General features: G+C 51.0%; 1 protein-coding gene across 2 annotated transcripts in view; it reads right to left on the bottom strand.

Annotated features, from left to right (window-relative positions):
• Window positions 1-624: 624 nt before the first annotated feature.
• LOC138643207 (ranBP-type and C3HC4-type zinc finger-containing protein 1-like) overlaps window positions 625-22,660 on the bottom strand; it is a 60,981-nt gene continuing 38,945 nt past the window's right edge. The window contains exons 9-15 of one of the 2 annotated variants that reach the window (XR_011314151.1): window positions 6,126-6,286; window positions 4,555-4,666; window positions 3,324-3,503; window positions 3,053-3,151; window positions 1,494-1,637; window positions 1,040-1,299; window positions 625-826 (exon numbers count right to left, since the gene is read on the bottom strand). Coding sequence is in view for 1 of the 2 variants with exons in the window: in XM_069732053.1 (XP_069588154.1) it covers window positions 1,219-1,299; window positions 1,494-1,637; window positions 3,053-3,151; window positions 3,324-3,503; window positions 4,555-4,666; window positions 6,126-6,286 (777 nt within the window). In the remaining variant the exon portion in view is untranslated. Of the gene's footprint in view, window positions 1,300-1,493; window positions 1,638-3,052; window positions 3,152-3,323; window positions 3,504-4,554; window positions 4,667-6,125; window positions 6,287-22,660 lie in introns of both variants that reach the window. The other variant, XM_069732053.1, reaches the window with a different exon arrangement.

Raw genomic sequence — 22,660 nt, 5'->3', positions numbered from 1 at the left:
CTGACGGGAAAGGTATAGGAAATACATGGAGGAAGTGATGACAAGAAGTCCAGGAAGCTTCAAGACAAAGATGCTACTGGGAGAAGAATTCCAGAATCCAGTGGAGGAAGAGCGATCACCACGTAGAGATGTCCAGTAAATCAGTGGAAACCGAGATGAAAGAATTCCAGAGAATCTAAAGTGGAAAAGACGCCACCAATCGAAGAGACCTAGAAATTAAAGGAAGAGACATCATGGCAAGGGGAAGATTAGCAAATCAGAGAAGGAAAAGATGCTGCAAGAAAAGTCCCGTAATTTAGCAGAGATTCAGTAAATCAGAGGCGGCCATAAAGTCAGAATCATTGTCTAATCTGTCTATGGCTAAATTTATGGTCCTAAATTCAGAGGATTATGGACTGATCCACTTCTGATCATCATCTCACTTCCTCTAAATCTTTTTCTTTAGGTTTTATTCTACAGTCACAGCTACAGTCACATTTGGTCTAATGCTCTGGAGCTTGTAGTCAGATCTGTGTCCTGTCATGCACACTTCCGCTGCCTTGCTGTTAGCTCTCAGGCTGTTGCCCTCACCTCTTTATGCTTGGACCTGATCAATGGTTGTAGCATCACAAAAGAAACGTAAGCTGCTGTGGAACCACATTTATTGCCAATGTGGCTGTCCGGTTACACTCAGTGAGATACAACAGTAGTCAGCTGTGAGGAAGACGAAGCTCTCACTCCTTCTGTTTGCTTCTGAGTCCTGGGATGTCGACCGACTGTAGTGTTCCATCGATTGTCTAATGCAGGGGAGAGTCACCTTAATCTACTATTGTGGAGGGGGAGACGCCTAGTGTAAACACAAACAAGTATGGAGGGTTATGTTCCAGTCTCCAGGACGATCGCTAATTAATCCTTCATCTATAACGATAACTAAAGTGGGGCTCCCCTTTAAAAAAAACGACAAAAAAAAACTGTACAATAAAGAACAGAAATCTGTGAAATGCAAGACCAGCAATCACAAGTCAGTGGTGCCCCCCGGGGTGAGGAGGAGTTATTGCACCTTTCTGCATAGGTTACAGGCGGCATCTCATCAGTCTTTTCCCTCCCCGTCTGTCTATCACGGTTTCGGCCATGATGCTAGACGCCATCTTTAGCGGTATGTACAGGGATCTCGGAGAAGTGAGGCACGGCGGGGACATTGCTTGCATATAATGGATGGGCAGCTGCTGTGACTAATGATCAGTGGCAGTTCTGACATCTGGGATCACATTTCTTTCCGTTCACATTACACTGACATCCAGCAGATGTGTCTCCAGGACCCTGTGCACACGGAAAAAAAAAGTAACTATGAGCAATCAAGATGGCGGCTCACAGAGTACACGGTCCGGGGCCATTCATCTTCAGTCTCGTGATGTGATGACCCCGGGCAGGAGTCGTACCCAGGATTCAGACTCAGCACTCTGTTTTACCCCCTTGCCTATAAGCCCCATCATGTATACCAGCCTCTAATTTACCTGTGGCCCCCAGCGAGGGCCCTTGGTGACCCAACATATCTCAGTCTGACACATGGTACAGCGGATCCAGTCGCAGCCATCCTTCTTCTGGACGATAATCTCACATGCCGGACAGTACATGGCCTCTCCCGTCTGGACCAGGGTCTGAGGACAGAGCACATTCACATTACATGTCCGGCGCTCACTGTCACCCCCTACAAGGGTCTCATACATTCAGTGTAAGAGCAGGAGAAGAGAAATGACACCTGCAAACAAAAGTCAATGCCTGCAAACACCAAAGCACAGATACTGTATACAGCAGACACCAAGGCACACGTACCGTATACAGCAGACACCAAGGCACACGTACCGTATACAGCAGACACCAAGACACACGTACCGTATACAGCAGACACCAAGGCACACGTACCGTATACAGCAAACACCAAAGCACACGTACCGTATACAGCAGACACCAAGACACACGTACCGTATACAGCAGACACCAAGGCACACGTACTGTATACAGCAGACACCAAGACACACGTACCGTATACAGCAAACACCAAGGCACACGTACTGTATACAGCAGACACCAAGGCACACGTACTGTATACAGCAGACCAAAGCACACGTACTGTATACAGCAGACACCAAGGCACACGTACTGTATACAGCAGACACCAAGACACGTACCGTATACAGCAGACACCAAGACACACGTACCGTATACAGCAGACACCAAGACACACGTACCATATACAGCAGACACCAAGACACACGTACTGTATACAGCAGACACCAAGGCACACGTACTGTATACAGCAGACACCAAGGCACACGTACTGTATACAGCAGACACCAAGACACACGTACTGTACACCGCAGACCAAACCACACGTACTGTATACAGCAGACACCAAAACACGTACTGTATACAGCAGACACCAAGGCACACGTACTGTATACAGCAGACACCAAGGCACACGTACTGTATACAGCAGACACCAAGACACACGTACTGTACACAGCAGACCAAAGCACACGTACTGTATACAGCAGACACCAAAACACACGTACTGTATACAGCAGACACCAAGGCACACGTACTGTATACAGCAGACACCAAGGCACACGTACTGTATACAGCAGACACCAAGACACACGTACTGTATACAGCAGACACCAAGACACACATACTGTATACAGCAGACACCAAATCACACGTACTGTATACAGCAGACACCAAAGCACACGTACTGTATACAGCAGACACCAAAGCACACGTACTGCATACAGTAGACACCAAAGCACACGTACTGTATACAGCAGATAAATACACATGTACACGCCCGTGTACACACACTGTATACACATCAGCAAACACCAAAACACGTACTGTATACAGCAAATACACACTGTACAGACGTGTACACTTCCGCAGACACACATTGTATACATGCCTGCAGACACACACTGTATACACACACTGTAGGTGTCGCTATACTCCTGCTATCACTTTATCTGTCCAATGTGATCCGGCCTGCTGTAAACTCCCTCCTGAATCACCCGGTCCTCACCTTCAGCATGTCACTGGTCTGTCTGGCGGCTGCGTCGTTCTGAGCGCGGATGCGGAGGTCGTCCTGGTATTCTTTGCAGTTCATCCCATCATGTATGGCCTGGAGGAGGGAGATTCAACAAGCAATGTTCCCAACTACATAAAGCAATGATGGGTCATCGCAAGACCTAATATAAGCCTCCCGAGCTCAGGGACATGTCGGGTGACCCATTATATTAGGACTCTCCGGCCCGCACGCGACCATGCCGACTTGTCATCCATGGGCAGTGTACCTTGCAGATCAGGCAGTTCTGAGCCCGACATATCGGACAAATGAACTCATTGACAGAGTCCTCGTAGATGCACCATCCCTTACAGTCCGCCGTCCGACAGTGGTAGCTGTTCCGACTTCTGCTCTCCGCCACCACCAGCCCGTGATCCAGGAAACGAGCATACTCCTCCGCCGACACCAACTGTGAATAGAGAGAAGACGCACGTACAGGATGGAGCAGACATGGACTATCTGTATACTGGAGTGTGGTGATGGGGAAAGAAGAGGAGAGGAAGACAGAGGAAGAGAAGGAGAAGGCAAAGAAGGAGAGCACAGAATAGAGGGGAAGAGGAGAAAGGAAAGAGGAGATTGAAGGGATGAACAGAAGAGGAAAATCGCAGAGGAGAAAGAAACGGAGAGCATGGGATAGAGTGAAAGAGGAGAAAGGAAAGAAGAGGAAATCGTGGGGATAAACAGAAGAGGAAGAAGTTGAAGAGCAGAAGAAAGAAGGCAATGAGGGGAAAACCAGAAGAAAAAAAGAAGAGAAGAAGAAAGGAAAATAGAAGTCAGGAAAAGTAGAGAAGAATAAAGAGGAAGTGCAGGGAAGTTATATGGGAAGAGAGGATGGGAAGAATAGAGGAAGAAGACAGGAAGGGCAAAAGAGGGAAAAAAAGGAAATGGGGGGTAAAGGAAGAGAACAGGAGGTCAAAAAAACAGGAGAAGCAGAAAGAGGGGAGGTGGGAGAGCAGTAAAGCAGATGATAGGCAGAGGAGAGGAAAAAGACAGGAAGAGATGAAGAACAGAGCAGAGGAAGACAGCTGGAGAAAAGGGAAGGTGAGGAAAAAAAGTTCATAGAGGTAAGAGGAGAAAATAAAAGGAGAAAGAACGTTAAAGAGGAAATACAAGATGAGGAGAAGGGAGGAAAGCAGAGGGCAAACCGAGAACAAAAGGTACAAAAGGGAAGTAAAAAGGAGGATAAGAAGAAAAATGAACAGGAGGAAGAGGACGGTGTGGAGAAGGGAGAGTGCAGTATGATTGATCGCTCTATCAGGATTCATGTGCTTCCCTGTTTTCCTCCGTGCTACCTATGACCCCTAGTGCTGCAGATATGGGGGTACAGGAGGGGCACATTTCTTATTGCGTTTGAACCCATCTCTTGGGGGAGACTTTGTGAAGAGCTCCCTACAGCTGTGCACGTGTCCTCCAGGTCAGGACTGTCAACCCTGTTGGGGACTGGTGCGTGGACTACTCACCGCTCGGACCTCCCTCTGCTGCAGCTTCCGGTCACAGGCATACGTATCGTCCCGGTAAGGACAGGACACCTCTGGATCCTCGCAGCAGTTCACGACTTGTCTCAGGCATTCTCTGGGGAGGAGACAACACAAAACCTGAGTACCGCAGCTCTGGTCACAGGAGCTCACAATCTAATGAGGGAAAAGGAACGCAGCGGCTCCCGAGGAGCGTTGCCGGAACATGGTGGCTCTCGAGGAGCGTTGCCAGAATGCGACAGTTCCTGAGGAATGTTTCCGGAAAACGACGCCTTCCGAGGAGTGTTGCCAGAGTGCGGCAGCTCCCGAGATGTTGCCGGATTGTGATAGCTATCAAGGAGTGTTTCTGGAATGCGGCGGCTCTAGAGGAGTGTTGCCGGAACGCAGAAGTGCTCATAGGGTGTTCCCAGAATAATGGGGCTCTCAAGAGTTGGTTCCAGTATACCGCATGTGTCGTGGGTCTGTCCAGGGCAGTGGCGGGTTTTGATGAGTGTTCTCGATATATGGCAGGCTTTGCTGGGTCTTGAGGTGGGATCCAGGTATGACGATAGAAAGCTGTGAGAAGACTTTTTGGAATAATGAGACAAGTCATCACCCAGATCTCCATCTGATCTATCATCTGGAGTTGGAAAATGGGAGTCCAATCCACAGAGGCTGCAAAGAGAAACCATTCTCCAGACAGCTACCACCAGCCCCTGGCAGCAGAAGTGTGGAGTTCAGACCTCAGCAGGTCAGACAGGAGGCGCTATATCAGACAAGTGGTTGTAATATTACGGCTGATGGGTGATGGCTGTGCAGCCACCTGCCTACAGAAGCTGTGCAGCCACCTGCCTACAGAAGCTGTGCAGCCACCTGCCTACAGAAGCTGTGCAGCCACCTGCCTACAGAAGCTGTGCAGCCACCTGCCTACAGAAGCTGTGCAGCCACCTGCCTACAGAAGCTGTGCAGCCACCTGCCTACAGAAGCTGTGCAGCCACCTGCCTACAGAAGCTGTGCAGCCACCTGCCTACAGAAGCTGTGCAGCCACCTGCCTACAGAAGCTGTGCAGCCACCTGCCTACAGAAGCTGTGCAGCCACCTGCCTACAGAAGCTGTGCAGCCACCTGCCTACAGAAGCTGTGCAGCCACCTGCCTACAGAAGCTGTGCAGCCACCTGCCTACAGAAGCTGTGCAGCCACCTGCCTACAGAAGCTGTGCAGCCACCTGCCTACAGAAGCTGTGCAGACACCTACCTACAGAAGCTGTGCAGACACCTACCTACAGAAGCTGTGCAGCCACCTACCTACAGAATCGGTGCAGCCACCTACCTACAGAAGCTGTGCAGCCACCTACCTACAGAAGCTGTGCAGACACCTACCGACAGAAGCTGTGCAGCCACCTGCCTACAGAAGCTGTGCAGCCACCTGCCTACAGAAGCTGTGCAGCCACCTGCCTACAGAAGCTGTGCAGCCACCTGCCTACAGAAGCTGTGCAGCCACCTGCCTACAGAAGCTGTGCAGCCACCTACCTACAGAAGCTGTGCAGCCACCTACCTACAGAAGCTGTGCAGCCACCTACCTACAGAAGCTGTGCAGACACTCCCGCAGCAGGACCCCGACCCCCGCAGGGACCTCCATGTAGCAAATCCGGCATTCAATAAGCTCCTGGTTGGGGATCAGAACCTCGTTGTCCAGTTGCAGAAGATGCAGAAAGTTCTGCTGCCGCTCCTTCTCCAGAGCCTGAAAAGAGAAGGACGGAGCATGACGTGTGAGGAGCACGGGCTCACCCATGCACCGGCGCGGATACACCACAGGCGGCGCATTTCTTACAATTTTATTGCTCCAAATGGAAAAAGAAAATTAAGCAAATTTGCAAATCGTTAATCAAAACCATCTCCCGTTTTGTGTTTTCAGCTCCTCTGCAGACTTCTGCAGTGACAGACTATAAACAGTCCCCTTTAGGTTATGTGCACACGTTGCAGATTTTTGTTGACTTTCTAATGCAGGTTTGGATGTGACTAGAGCATAATATAACTTACAGGTGACCCGTCAATAGCTGTTAATATGTATTTTTCCCCTTGGTGTAAAAGCCGCTGTCCTCTTGAATCCGGCAATGTTTTCCTTTTGCTCTTGTCCCTCTCCGTTCCCGAGATACAGTCTCCTCTTCCAGGTGTAAAATTTTAATTTTGTAAGCCAAGTGGGAGTGGAACTCATAAAGGAACACAGAAAAGATCTGATAACCACACCCACTTGGCTATAGAAAAAAAAAGACTGGACTTATATACAGGGAAGAAGAGGCCAAACCTCAGGAACAGAGAGGAGCAGAAACAAATGAAAAACATCGCCGGATTCAGGAGAACAGCGGCATTTACACCAGGGGAAAAATAACATGTTTACGGCAAGTGTCAGGTCCTCGAAAAAATGAAAATGAAAATTTACAGCTACTCAAAATCAGAGTGGTAATTTACTGACTTTTGCAGCTATGTAAGGAATTGGAGCATAAAGTACTGTAACTCCTAAACAAAAAGGTGTTGCGGCTCTGGATGTGACTGGAGCAAAATATGACTCCAAAGCAAACCAAAAGATAAAAAGAATGGATAATGAATTCTAACAATTAATGCTGCTCTGGATGTGACTAGAGTAAAACATGATATACCATTGATCGACGACAGAATGGTCATTAGTTGACTTAATGTACTGGGTGTGACCAGAGGATAATGTAAAAATAAAAAAATTAAAATAACAAACATACAACCACCGCTTTATGCGTACTACTGACTTTTTAGTCTAGGTGTGACTGGAGCCTGGTATAGCTCAAATGACACAAGAACAAAATCAAAGGATTTCATTAGTTCCTGAATTGGACCAGGTGAAGTGTGGCTCAGTGTCAGGCAGCCACCACGAAAGTCAGAGGAATCATGAAATGAAAGATTGCAAAGATCATGGGCAGACACTGTAGAGGACAGGAAGAGGGGACAAAGACTACATCCTGCTGGCAGCCGCAGCCCGCATCTTCTGGTCACGCATTTCTCAGAAACACAAGACGAGGAAGAGTCAAAAGCAAGAGCGAAGGGGAGAGCGCGCAGAGGGGAGAGCGCAGAGGGGAGAGAGCAGAGGGGAGAGAGCGAAGGGGAGAGAGCGAAGGGGAGAGAGCAGAGGGGAGAGAGCGAAGGGGAGAGAGCAGAGGGGAGAGAGCAGAGGGGAGAGAGCAAAGGGGAGAGGGCAGAGGGGAGAGGGCAGAGGGGAGAGAGCGAAGGGGAGAGAGCGAAGGGGAGAGCACAGAGGAGAGAGCACAGAGGGGAGAGAGCGAAGGGGAGAGAGCGAAGGGAAGAGAGCAGAGGGGAGAGAGCGAAGGGGAGAGAGCAGAGGGGAGAGCGCAGAGGGGAGAGCGCAGAGGGGAGAGAGCAGAGGGGAGAGAGCAGAGGGGAGAGAGCAGAGGGGAGAGCGCAGAGGGGAGAGGGCAGAGGGGAGAGAGAGCAGAGGGGAGAGAGCGAAGGGGAGAGAGCAGAGGGGAGAGAGCGAAGGGGAGAGAGCAGAGGGGAGAGCGCAGAGGGGAGAGGGCAGAGGGGAGAGAGCAGAGGGGAGAGAGCAGAGGGGAGAGAGCAGAGGGGAGAGAGCAGAGGGGAGAGAGCGAAGGGGAGAGAGCGAAGGGGAGAGAGCAGAGGGGAGAGAGCAGAGGGGAGAGAGCAGAGGGGAGAGAGCGAAGGGGAGAGAGCAGAGGGGAGAGAGCAGAGGGGAGAGAGCAGAGGGGAGAGAGCAGAGGGGAGAGAGCAGAGGGGAGAGAGCAGAGGGGAGAGAGCAGAGGGGAGAGAGCAGAGGGGAGAGAGCGAAGGGGAGAGAGCGAAGGGGAGAGAGCAGAGGGGAGAGAGCGAAGGGGAGAGAGCGAAGGGGAGAGAGCGAAGGGGAGATAGCAGAGGGGAGAGAGCAGAGGGGAGAGAGCAGAGGGGAGAGCGCAGAGGGGAGAGGGCAGAGGGGAGAGAGCGAAGGGGAGAGAGCGAAGGGGAGAGAGCAGAGGGGAGAGAGCGAAGGGGAGAGAGCAGAGGGGAGAGTGCAGAGGGGAGAGGGCAGAGGGGAGAGAGAGCAGAGGGGAGAGAGCGAAGGGGAGAGAGCAGAGGGGAGAGAGCGAAGGGGAGAGAGCAGAGGGGAGAGCACAGAGGGGAGAGGGCAGAGCAAAGGGGAGAGAGCGAAGGGGAGAGGGCAGAGTAAAGGGGAGAGAGCAAAGGGGAGAGAGCAAAGGGGAGAGGGCAGAGCGAAGTGGAGAGCGAAGGATAGGGGGGAGAGAGAAGAGGATAGGGGAGAGAAAAAGGGAGGGAAGAGAAAGGATCCGCACCTCGCCAGCCCTCCTGATGACAATATTAAGTCAGCGGGATCACGTAGTAAGGTTTCCCCAGTTGCACCAACGTGACGTTCCGTACCCCCTGGGGACATGCAAGGTCAGATTGGTACAGTTTTACATGGACACCCCCCTGTCCACACGGGCCCAGGGAGGCACAGGGAGTGAGAAACCACACTCGCACCCAACCCTGACAGACTGAGAGGCCCCTTTCACTGGCACCAGTGAAAACGCCTGGTCAGCCCAGTAGGATTGCCACCAGTTCCTCGTTCAATATAAGCCTGGTCCATTAACAGGGTTATATCTGTCCAGGAACCAGCCCCGGTAACATGGAAAGTTAAACCGAGAAACAGACGAGTGGATTCGTGGATCAATATATAAGAGCAGCCCAAGCTTAAATTATATATTTAATGCACTAGACAGTGCACTATAGCGTATACACAACAGTTATATATATATATATAATAGTCAGATATGCAAATACAGGTATTGTACAAAGATATAAGCAGATGGATCATGTGTACGCTGGGCCTCAGGGGCATCGGCTTCCACTCCTAGGTCCTTCACAGCACGTTACTCGACGTGACCCCCCCAGTTCGAAGTGGGCCACATGCATCAGAGAGACAGACCACATGGCCATTCACTAACTTTTATCCCCCCCTTTGATTCACTCCCTTCCTGCCCTCTGGGCTGAACCTAAATCCCCCTCCCCTGGAGGTTTGTAGCTAAATCTCCCAAAACCTATGAAAAGATTATAACTAGTGATGAGGGAGTTTACTCGTTGCTCGAGTGATCTCCGAGTATTTGTTAGTGTTCGAAGATTAAGTTTTCATTGCCGCAGGTGAATGATTTACAGCTATTAGCCAGCTTGATTACATGTGGGGATTCCCTAGCAACCAGGCAACCCCCACATGTACTCAGCCTGGCTAATAGCTGTAAACCAATCAGCTGCGGCGATGAAAACTTAATCTTCGAACACTAACAAATACTCGGAGATCACTCAAGCATGCTTGGGGAAACCCGAGCAACGACTATAAATCGCTCATCACTAATCATAACTCCTTTCTGGACAGTCCTAGGGCGGCGGTTCTGGTGCCATCGGATCCGGCCGGGACCCTGCTATGCATTAAGAGCAAACACAGGTTTACTACCTAGCATCTAGTAGATGTTCTATGTATCTCCCTACCCCTGGGTGCTAGAACAGATCGAGACCCTGGAAGGCATTCCGTCCGGCCCAGAGATCACGAAAATGTAACAGGTGTGTGGCTAGGAAGTACTATAAGCCCATATTCTTTTTATGAAATTCTAGCTGACTGAACAAAGCAGACCACATGGTTTGGATCCACAGGGGGTCTTCCTGTAGTTACTGAATTCTAGTTAGATCTTGGGGGTGCGAATTCTAAAATTGCAGCTGAAAGATGGGACTCCCTGCGGATCCAGGTGTCTTATTACAGCCATACATGCTTACAGGACGATTGTAAGCTGCCATTACATCCTCTAAACCTTCACATTTAACCCCTTTAGAGGGTGCTGGGCGGGGTGCAGCACTTTCCAGTGTTCCCCCACTTGCAACTTCCCCTTGTCAGGATAACCCATTGCTTTACCGTGGTCACGGCCCTTCTTGTGGTGAATGATGAAGTGGTACTGATGAAGTGCAAGGCTCCAGCGTAGCAACCTCCCATTCATTTCAGATATGGTGTGTAACCAGCTGGGGGGTTGTGGTCCATTTCCACAGTGAATTGGTGTCCGTACAAGTATGGCTGCAGACGCTGCAAGGGCCACACAATTGCATTCTCCATCGTGAAGTAGGCCACCTCCCTCGGCAGGCGCTTCAGGCTCAGGTACAAAACGGGGTGTTTTTGGCCAATAGTTTCGACCTGGATGAGTAAACGGCCGTGTAAAGTCTACAGCTTCCTGGTACTACACGCAGCTAAGGACGGTCTTCAAACATTCGTTTGTCCAATCAACTTCGGAGGGCAGCTTCTTGGTGAGGTCAGTCAAAGACTTTGCCAGGCTACTATAGTGAGGGACAAACCTCCTGCAGTACCCAGGAAGAACATCACTGGTTTCTTGGTCCTGGGGGTGGGCCAGGATGTGGTGGCATCCACCTTCCCGGGCTACGTCTTTAGAGTCGCCCCCGCCTACTGAGTGTTCCCGGTAGTGGACCTCACTCATACCCAGCTGGCACTTTTCCAGCTTGAAGTGTCAAGCCTACCTGACGGATCCGCCCGAGCACCTGCGCCAGATGCTCTAAGTGATCCTCCCAGGTGGGACTAAAGATTGCAATGTTGTCCTGGTACGCAGCCGCGTACCCTTCAAGTTCCTTGAACAGCGTGTTGATAATCCGCTGAAAAGTGGCACGGGCATTCTTGGCATCACTGTGGGATGATAAAGGCAGAGCGTTCCCGTGCCTTGTGGGTCAGGGAAATCTGCCAATATTCCCAGCTCAGATCCATGAATGATAAGGTACTTGGCTCCAGCCAACTGATCGAGCAGGTCATCAATGTGCGGTATTGGGTACTCATCAGTGACCGTGATAGCATTAAGCCCCTGTAGTCCATGCAGACCCAGGTTGTCCAGGCCTTCTTTGGAACGAGGACCACAGGTGAGGCCCAAGCGCTGCTGGATGGTTGGATGACTTCCAGCTTCTATCTCCTGGCGCATGTGCTGCTGTACCTTCAAGGAGATCACCAGTGTCCATGTGACGGACTGACGACTGTCCTTCCACGCTTCTTACTGTACAAATCCCAGGAGTGTAGGGTTGCCCACAGCTGGGACAGTTGGTCTGACAAGAGCTGGTTGCAAACCTCCAGATCCTTAATGGTCCCACCCACACTAGCCTGGGCGAGCATAACCAGGAGGGTCTCTGTCTCTCCCTCTTCTGGTAGGCTGCATACAGGGAGGGTGCAGGCTTCCAGCTCATGATGTGTCATCATCATGTTCACGTGGAAGGCCTTCTGCCTTCCCTGGGCGTGGTCCAGGGTGACCAGGTACATTACGGCATTGAGAGTTGCTGGTACACGAGGTGCAGGCCTTTCCAGGCCGCCTGAAGCTTGTCCTGGGTACAGAGACCAGTACCCACAACTTTTAACCCACCTGGTAGGTCCTCTCAGAAGCATTCTGGTCGTACCATCGCTTCTGATCGGCCTGGGCTCGCATCATATCGCGCACCAACTGCGACAAGGCCTGCAACTAGTCATGGAAGCACACAACATATTCGATGACTGACACTGCAGGGGTGGCTAAGTCTTCGTCCCAAATCTTTCACCAGAGCCAGGGTCCACCACCCACGTCACTCGTACAGGAGCTCAATGGGGGGTTTGGGGGAGAACCCTGTTAAGGCCTATGGAGCCTCCCGGTAGGCAAATAATAATAATAATAATAATTTTTATTTATATAGCGCCAACATATTCCGCAGCGCTTTACAAATTATAAAGCAAACAACATGTGGGAAGGTACCGCTCCCAGTCACTCCCGCTTAAGATGACCAACATCTTAAGCATCTACATCAGGGTGCCACTGAACTGTTCACGTAGACAGTTGGTCTATGGGTGGTAGAGGCTGGCCACCAGGTGTTGTACCTGTATCTGCTTATAGAGGGACTCCATCAGCTGCAATATGAACTGGGTCCCTCGGTGAGCATTTCCTGGGAAAAACCCACTCAGGGAAAAAAAATCTTCAATAAAGCGATGGTCACCTTGTTGGCCCATATGGACAACAAGGCTATCCCTTCCGGGTGCTGGGTGGCATAGTATTCTACCACCAGTACAAAGTGTTTCCTGGAGCTGCTGGGAGTGGCCATCGGGCCAACCAAATCCACAGCCACCCTCCTGAAAGGCTCTTCAATGATGGGCAGAGCTACCAGTGGGGCTTTGGGGCACGGCCCCGCCTTCCAAACCCTCCGACAGATGTCACACAAACGGCAGTAGGCAGCTACATCGGATCCAATCTTTGGCCAGTAGAAATGCTGTGCTAGCCTAGCCTTGGTCTTAAAGAACCCTAAATGCTCAGCCATCGGAATCCCTTGCGCAACCCACAAGAACTCCACCTTGAACGGATAAGGTGCCACTAACCGTCGGTCCCCAAGTCGCAGCAACCCCGGGTAGTGTTCCTCTACTTCTGACCAAGTTTTCCAGTACGGACTGACTATCCTGGCCCTCTGACATCCCAGTTGTGGAAGAACCCTGTAATTAGGCCTTACTTGAGACTCCTACCTCCTTTAGGACAGTCCCATCCTCAATTGCATGCTTCCCTTCCGCAGCCGTCGGCCCCGTGTGTCCCCTCTGTAACATCCTCCTCACACGACAAACCGTTGGAGCATGCCGGCTGGCCACACTAAGGCAATATCACAGCTAGCTTGATTGTTCTCCTACCTCTCTGTGGGAGAGGGACACAGTACGTCACCCACCCCCACATACCCATCAGTAGGCGTGTTAACCACATTGACATCAACAGGAGTGGACATAATGTCTGGAGGATCAGGCCTTGATGGTTCAGTAGCCACATACTGGGACACTAGCCACCCCAAGTTTGTCCCAAGCAAAACAATCACGGGAATATTTGAGGTTAACCCCACCTCCCGCACTCCCCTCCCGGCGCCCCAGTTCAAATTCAACTTTGCGACGGGCAGCGTCAGTTAGGCTACTTTCACACTAGTGTCGTTTTGAATACGTCGCAATGCGTTGTTTAGGGTAAAAAAACGCATCCTGCAAAGTTGTCTGCAGGATGCGTTTTTTCCCCATAGACTAACATTAGCGACGCATTGACACACGTCGTGCGACGGTTGCATCGTGTTGTGGCGGACCGTTGGCAGCAAAAAACGTTACATGTAACGTTTTTTGAGGCATTGTGTCCGCCATTTCCGACCGCGCATGCGCGGCCGGAACTCCGCCCCCACCTCCCCGCAACTCACAATGGGGCAGCGGATACGCTGGAAAAATGCATCCACTGCCCCCGTTGTGCGGCGCTTGCACAGTATGCGTCGGTACGTCAGGCCGACACAGCGCGATGGCCCCGTACCGACGCTAGTGTGAAAGTAGCCTTAGACATCTCCAATTCTGGAGACACCAAGGGTTTTCCCGGGTACCAAGTCCTGTGGGGACACCAGCTCAGGCACAAGAGTTATCTCAGCCAGGGCTGAAGGTTGTAATGGGACCTCCTACATCCCCCAATACACAATGGTTATAATTATATATATATATACATATATATATATATATTATATATATACACATATATATATACATATACACACACACACACACACATACACACTGTGTGCAGAATTATTAGGCAAGTTGTATTTTAGAGAATTATTTTTATTGTTGATCAGCAACTATGTTCTCAATCAACCCAGAAGACTCAAATATCAAAGCTTAATATTGTTGGAAGTTGGAGTGGTTTTGTTTAGATTTGGCTATCCTAGAAGGATATCTGTTTGTGCAGGTAACTATTACTGTGCAGAATCATTAGGCAACTTAATAAAAACCAAATGTATTCCCAGATCACTGGTTTATTTTCACCAGGTAAACCAATATAACTGCACAAAATTTAGAAATAAACATTTCTGACATGCAAAAACAACACCCCCCCAAAAAAATTAGTGTCCAATATAGCCCCCTCTCTTTCTGATGACACTCAGCAGCCTCCATCCATAGATTCTGTCAGTTGCTTGACCTGTTTACGACCAACATTGGTGCAGCAGCCACCACGGCCTCCAGACACTGCTCCGAGAGGTGGACTGTTCTCCCTCCCTGTAGATCTCACATTTTATGAGGGACCACAGGTTCTCCATGGGGTTCAGATCAGGTGAACAAGGGGGCCATGTCATTATTTGTTCTTCTTTGAGACCTTTACTGGCCAGCCACGCTGTGGAGTAGTCGGAGGCTGTGATGGAGCATTGTCCTGCATGGAAATCATGTTTTTCTTGAACGATACCGACTTCTTCCTGTACCACTGCTTGAAGAAGTCTTCCAGAAACTGGCAGTAGGTCTGGGAGTTGAGCTTCACTCCATCCTCAACCCGGAAAGGTCCCAGAAGTCCATCTTTGATGATCCCAGTCCATACCAGTCCCACCTCCACCTTGCTGGTGTCGGAGTCGGAGTGGAGCTCTCTGCCCTTTACTGATCCAGCCTCCGGCCCGTCCATCCGACCCATCAAGAGTCTCATTTCATCAGTCCAGAAAACCTTTGAGAAGTCAGTCTTAAGATATTTCTTGGCCCAGTCTTGATGTTTTATCTTATGTTTCTTGTTCACAGGTGGTCGTTTTTCAGCCTTCCTCACCTTGGCCATGTCCCTGAGTATCGCACACCTTGTGCTTTTTGTTACTCCAGAAACGTTGCAGCTCCGAAATATGGCAAAACTGGTGGCAAATGGGATCTTGGCAGCTTCACGCTTGATTTTCCTCAATTCATGGGCAGTTATTTTGCGCCTTTGTAGCCCAACACGCTTCTTGCGACCCTGTCAGACCCGGCTTTTCAGAGCCGTGAAATCTCTCTTCTGACCCATTTTGCCAAAGGAAAGGAAGTTGCCTAATAATTAAGCACACCTTATATAGGTGATGTCATTAGACAACACCTCCTCATTACAGAGATGCACATCACCTGATTTACTGAATTGGTAGTTGGCTCTCAGCCTGAACAGCTTGGAGTAGGACAACATGTATAAAAAGCATCATGTGATCAAAGTACAACTTGCCGAATTATTCTGGAGTGTGTGTATATGTGTATATATGTATATGTATATATATATATATATATATATATATATATTTATATTACAGGAAAATATAAGCAGATGGATCAGGTCAATTACTGGAAGATGTTAGATTATGTGTACGCTGGGCCTCGGGGGGCATCGGCTTCCAGCTGGATCCTAGGTCCTACACAGCGCATTATTCAAATGTGCTAAATTCTAGCTGGCTATTGGGGGTGCAGATTCTGAAATTGCAGCTGAAAGGCAGGACCACCTGCAGAGCCAGGTGTCTTGTTACAGCTACACATGCCTATATAGGATGATTGTAAGCTGCCATTAAATCCCACCAACCTTCACAAGGTGAGAGGAGAAAAAAAGGAGGGGAGAGGAGAGAAAAGGAGAGAAGGCAGTACAGGAGTGTTACAGAACCCCAGCACCAAGAATATGTTATGCAGTATATATTATGTATAATAGGTTCCATGTGAAATGCATCAGTCGACAGGCTGCGCCCCTGGTCAGAGGGGACAAGATATCCTCCTTCTGACCTCCCCCACCTTTGTAATTCCCACAGTAAATATCAGCAGGCTCCGGCCCCCTGCGGCTATTGTAATGTATGTCTGGCCTGCTTTTATTATTGGCCTGCCCTGTGTATCTGTGATATATATTCTGTGTGCTGTGAATAAAAGTGTGTTCTTTTAGACTGGAAATACGTGGGGTAGCAGTCAGCTTTTATATGCTCTCACGTAATCAAGGAATTCCAGCCAGCGTCTTTCATTCAGAATCCAGCAAAAGCAGAGTGGACCTCCTGAAACACGGGGGGTGCTGAAAGAGGTACTACAGCACAGTAGACCCAGTTACAAGAAGAGGCTGCTACATCACAGCCATAATACAGCAACAGAGAAGATTAGAAACTACAGACCCCAAAATACAACACACCATGTGCGCACGCTCCACGTTGCACACTGCGCGCGCGCGCACGCACGCACAGCTCCACGTTGCACACCGCGCGCACGCACTCACACTTCAGTCCCTGGTTGGATTCCCCATCAGCCCTTACACCCAGCGGCCGATCCCAGGACTGTGTCATCCACTATCCCTCCTCTTCTCCATGGTGGGCGCGGTGCACGTATACCGCAGGAACGTCTATGTACCAGTAGTATTGGATTGAGTCAATCAGAGCCCAGTCGGTAAAAACCTTTTTATTCCTTGCTGCAGAGGTTGCAAATAAAACCTGAGTAGCCAGCGCCAAATACCTGAGAGTCGCCCTCCATCTGCAGAGACGAGGGGTCACCACACTCCGGGATACAGAAACATCTTCTATAAAGTGCATAAACCTTAAAAGAAGCCCCTCCTGCTCCTCCTCCTCCTGCCAGCAAAGCATTCATCCTCCTGCTATAGTGCAGCCATCAGATTATACAGCAGTGTGCACATTGCTCGTTTTACCTTTCTACCCGGCTAATCCGTCTCTTTTCTATTAGGTTTATGACATCACATGATTAATAACCGACAAGCTGAATCCTTCTAAGCTCTATGTAGAAACAGGAGGTCAATTTTCCCTGTATGAGTCATGAGCCCCTGCAAAAATCCCTGGGAGGGGGAGGAGAGAGCAGCCGAGTCAGGAGGTGAAGAGGGGAAAGATAAATGCAGGGACAAGAGACTTCCTGTTTCTACATAGAGCAAAGAAAAGAAGAATTATCTGGGTAGAAAATGAGCAATTGTGAGTGCACAGTGCTGTATAATATGATGGGTGCAATATACTAAGAGGATAAATGAGGAGGAGGAGGAGGGGGGTTTCTTTAAAAGGGGAACCCCACCCGTAAACCCCACATTACATAGAGTCTCAGGCCAAAGCTCCACGTGATGCACAGAAAGTGATCCAGTCACCTCCAGAGCTGCAGTCATTATTCTGCTGTTACATCATGTCTTATCCTCCAGTCACCTCCTGAGCTGCAGTTGCTATTCTATTATATAATGTCTTATCCTCCAGAGCTGCAGTCATTATTCTGCTGTTATATCATGTCTTATCCTCCAGAGCTGCAATCATTATTCTGCTGTTACATTGTGTCTTATCCTCCAGAGCTGCAGTCACTACTCTGTCCTTACATCTTGTACTCCAGTCACATCCAGAGCTGCTATCAGGAAGCATTGCATTGTGGGACTTCAGACAGCACATCAGAGAAAACTAAGCCTTTCCATTAGTCCGTGTCCAATGAAGACCAGCAGAACTGTGAATGCTGCTCTGGATGTGTATAGAGCATACAGATTGAGAAGTGTTGGTAACTTCCGGGTGGCCCGTTAACAGCATTGACGGGTGAGATGAATAAAGGACGCCGACCCCAGGACGATCTGAGTAATATGGCTGCGGATATGTGGACCCTCGCGACTCCGGTGAGCGGTCCGGCAGCCTGCAGCGCAGCTCCAGCCTCTGTAGCCTTATTATGCAGAAGCCGGCTTCATCGCTTCCTACGCTCTAGTCCCATCCCAAGCTGCATTCACAGTTCTGCTGGCTCTTTAGGTGCAGCTCTGGAAGGTACTGGAGTATAATCGTTAGGTGATGGTAGTTCTAAGAGTTGCAGCTTTGGTTGTGACTGGAGGACGCATCTCAAAATTTGACCTGAATATTGGGGCTCTGAGCTGCCAGCATAATGCAGGAGTCGGGGATGTGGCGGTGAAGAACTTGACGGCAAACCCCACCATCGTACATTCCCTGACCCCGCACTAACAACAACCTCTAAAAAGGGGTTAAGAAAAAAAAATCTGAAAACCGCGTCCAATCCTGTCCACAAGACACGTGACCGCGCATTAAAGGGGGCTCCACCTAACCAAAGCCGCCCATTCATGCCCTGGGGGTAAATGGCGACATCCTACCGGCAGCACCAGGAGCGTCCAGAAACTTGTCAATGCAGCGCGGGGGATGGACTGCGCATCCCCCCTCATCGGCCTATTGGGTGGAATTCCCCATAAAGAGACGGAGCGGGTGACAGCAGCCCTTCTTCCGCAGGCGCCGGCTGCGTTTCCTCCGTCGCCGCCTCGGTCTTGTGATCATCAATCCAATCAAAAACAAGTCACTAATTAATAGTCCGTTTGATGGTTGCGCTGCGCTCGTGGCGGCCATGACAGATGACGTCACCATTAAAGGGGTGAGGAACATGCCGGGCCTGGACGTCAGTGCGGCTCCCACCGTCACTGTAACAGGGTAAAATCGTCCAGAGAGTCGCCGGCCGGCGCCTTGTGGGAAGGGGGCGCCGCTTCTCTTCTTCCTTTTTCCTGGAGAAAGAAAGAAGAGAAGGTTTCTATCATAAAAGGGATCACTGCTCGGTTATTAAAGGGGTATTCCTGCCTCAGCGCACACACAAGTATATAGCGCAAGCTTGTCTTGCACCGAGCCGAGCAAATAATGGATTTCAAGATCTGCGCTTGCTGTCTCTGCTGGAGATCAGCGACAGCAAGCAGAGATCCTGAACATCCCGATATTAATAATGCAGAAACGTCCCCAAAATTACATCACAGCAGGATTTAGAGTATGTGCACACGCTGCGGATTTTGCTGCGGATCCGCAGCGGTTTCCTATGAGTTTACAGTACCATGTTAACCTATGGGAAACAAAATCCGCAGCGCACATGCTGCGGAAAAAAACGTGTGGAAACGCAGCGGTTTACATTCCGCAGCATGTTAATTCTTTGTGCGGATTCCGCTGCGGTTTTACGCCTGCTCCAATAGAAAACTGCAGGTGTAAAGCCACAGCGGAATCAGCAGTAGAAACCACGATAAATCCGCAGGAAAAATCCGCAGTCCTCCAGAACACGTGTGCACATACCCTTACAGGAAGAACTAGAGGAGAAGCAGTCAGCCGAGCGTGCGTGTACACAGAAGAGCAGCAGTCAGCCGAGCGTGCTTGTACACGGAGGAGCAGCAGTCAGCCGAGCGTGCGTGTACACGGAGGAGAAGCAGTCAGCCGAGCGTGCTTGTACACGGAGGAGCAGCAGTCAGCCGAGCGTGCTTGTACACGAAACAGCAGTCAGCCGAGCGTGCGTGTACACGGAGGAGCAGCAGTCAGCCGAGCGTGCTTGTACACGGAGGAGCAGCAGTCAGCCGAGCGTGCGTGTACACGGAGGAGCAGCAGTCAGCCGAGCGTGCTTGTACACGAAACAGCAGTCAGCCGAGCATACGTGTACACGGAGGAGCAGCAGTTAGCCGAGCGTGCTTGTACACGGAGGAGAAGCAGTCAGCCGAGCGTGCGTGTACACGGAGGAGAAGCAGTCAGCCGAGCGTGCTTGTACATGGAGGAGCAGCAGTCAGCCGAGCGTGCGTGTACACGGAGGAGAAGCAGTCAGCCGAGCGTGCTTGTACACGGAGGAGCAGCAGTCAGCCGAGCGTGCTTGTACACGGAGGAGCAGCAGTCAGCCGAGCGTGCGTGTACACGGAGGAGAAGCAGTCAGCCGAGCGTGCTTGTACACGGAGGAGCAGCAGTCAGCCGAGCGTGCTTGTACACGGAGGAGCAGCAGTCAGCCGAGCGTGCTTGTACACGAAACAGCAGTCAGCCGAGCGTGCGTGTACACGGAGGAGCAGCAGTCAGCCGAGCGTGCTTGTACACGGAGGAGCAGCAGTCAGCCGAGCGTGCGTGTACACGGAGGAGCAGCAGTCAGCCGAGCGTGCTTGTACACGAAACAGCAGTCAGCCGAGCGTGCGTGTACACGGAGGAGCAGCAGTCAGCCGAGCGTGCTTGTACACGGAGGAGCAGCAGTCAGCCGAGCGTGCGTGTACACAAAAGAGCAGCAGTCAGCCGAGCGTGCTTGTACACGGAGGAGCAGCAGTCAGCCGAGCGTGCTTGTACACAGAGGAGCAGCAGTCAGCCGAGCGTGCTTGTACACGGAGGAGCAGCAGTCACCCGAGCGTGCGTGTACACGGAAGAGCAGCAGTCAGCCGAGCGTGCTTGTACACAGAGCAGCAGCAGTCAGCCGAGAGTGCGTGTACACGGGGGAGCAGCAGTCAGCCGAGCGTGCGTGTACACGGAAGAGCAGCAGTCAGCCGAGCGTGCTTGTACACAGAGCAGCAGCAGTCAGCCGAGAGTGCGTGTACACGGGGGAGCAGCAGTCAGCCGAGCGTGCTTGCACACGGAGGAGCAGCAGTCAGCCGAGCGTGCTTGCACACGGAGGAGCAGCAGTCAGCCGAGCGTGCTTGTACACGGAGGAGCAGCAGTCAGCCGAGCGTGCTTGTACACGGAGGAGCAGCAGTCAGCCGAGCGTGCTTGTACACGGAGGAGCAGCAGTCAGCCGAGCGTGCGTGTACACGGAAGAGCAGCAGTCAGCCGAGCGTGCTTGTACACAGAGCAGCAGCAGTCAGCCGAGAGTGCGTGTACACGGGGGAGCAGCAGTCAGCCGAGCGTGCGTGTACACGGAAGAGCAGCAGTCAGCCGAGCGTGCTTGTACACAGAGCAGCAGCAGTCAGCCGAGAGTGCGTGTACACGGGGGAGCAGCAGTCAGCCGAGCGTGCTTGCACACGGAGGAGCAGCAGTCAGCCGAGCGTGCTTGCACACGGAGGAGCAGCAGTCAGCCGAGCGTGCTTGTACACGGAGGAGCAGCAGTCAGCCGAGCGTGCTTGTACACGGAGGAGCAGCAGTCAGCCGAGCGTGCTTGTACACGGAGGAGCAGCAGTCAGCCGAGCGTGCTTGTACACGGAGGAGCAGCAGTCAGCCGAGCGTGCTTGTACACGGAGGAGCAGCAGTCAGCCAAGAGTGCTTGTACACGAAGCAGCCGTCAGCAGAGAGTGTGTGTACACAGAGCAGCAGTAAGCCGAGAGTGTGCGTACACGGAGGAGCAGCAGTCAGCCGAGCGTGCTTGTACACGGAGGAGCAGCAGTCAGCCGAGCGTGCTTGCACACGGAGGAGGAGCAGCAGTCAGCCGAGCGTACTTGTACACGGAGGAGGAGCAGCAGTCAGCCGAGCGTGCTTGTACACGGAGGAGCAGCAGTTAGCCGAGCGTGCTTGTACACGGAGGAGCAGCAGTCAGCCGAGAGTCCGTGTGCACGGAGGAGCAGTCAGCCGAGAGTGTGCATACACGGAGCAGGAGCAGCCGTCAGCCGAGCGTGCATATATACGGAGGAGGAGCAGCAGTCAGACAAGCTTGCGTGTACACAGAAGAGGAGCAGCCGTCAGCCGAGAATGCATGTACATGGAGAAGCTGCAGTCAGCCGAGAATGCATGTACAGTGGGGCAAAAAAGTATTTAGTCAGTCAGCAATAGTGCAAGTTCCACCACTTAAAAAGATGAGAGGCGTCTGTAATTTACATCATAGGTAGACCTCAACTATGGGAGACAAACTGAGGAAAAAAAATCCAGAAAACCACATTGTCTGTTTTTTTATCATTTTATTTGCATATTATGGTGGAAAATAAGTATTTGGTCAGGAACAAACAATCAAGATTTCTGGCTCTCACAGACCTGTAACTTCTTCTTTAAGAGTCTCCTCTTTCCTCCACTCATTACCTGTAGTAATGGCACCTGTTTAAACTTGTTATCAGTATAAAAAGACACCTGTGCACACCCTCAAACAGTCTGACTCCAAACTCCACTATGGTGAAGACCAAAGAGCTGTCAAAGGACACCAGAAACAAAATTGTAGCCCTGCACCAGTCTGGGAAGACTGAATCTGCAATAGCCAACCAGCTTGGAGTGAAGAAATCAACAGTGGGAGCAATAATTAGAAAATGGAAGACATACAAGACCACTGACAATCTCCCTCGATCTGGGACTCCACGCAAAATCCCACCCCGTGGGGTCAGAATGATCACAAGAACGGTGAGCAAAAATCCCAGAACCACGCGGGGGGACCTAGTGAATGAACTGCAGAGAGCTGGGACCAATGTAACAAGGCCTACCATAAGTAACACACTACGCCACCATGGACTCAGATCCTGCAGTGCCAGACGTGTCCCACTGCTTAAGCCAGTACATGTCCGGGCCCATCTGAAGTTTGCTAGAGAGCATTTGGATGATCCAGAGGAGTTTTGGGAGAATGTCCTATGGTCTGATGAAACCAAACTGGAACTGTTTGGTAGAAACACAACTTGTCGTGTTTGGAGGAAAAAGA

Source organism: Ranitomeya imitator, chromosome 6 (genome assembly GCF_032444005.1).
Source record: "Ranitomeya imitator isolate aRanImi1 chromosome 6, aRanImi1.pri, whole genome shotgun sequence".
Classification (NCBI taxonomy): Eukaryota; Metazoa; Chordata; class Amphibia; order Anura; family Dendrobatidae; genus Ranitomeya; species Ranitomeya imitator.
This window is presented reverse-complemented; position numbering and strand designations above follow the sequence as displayed.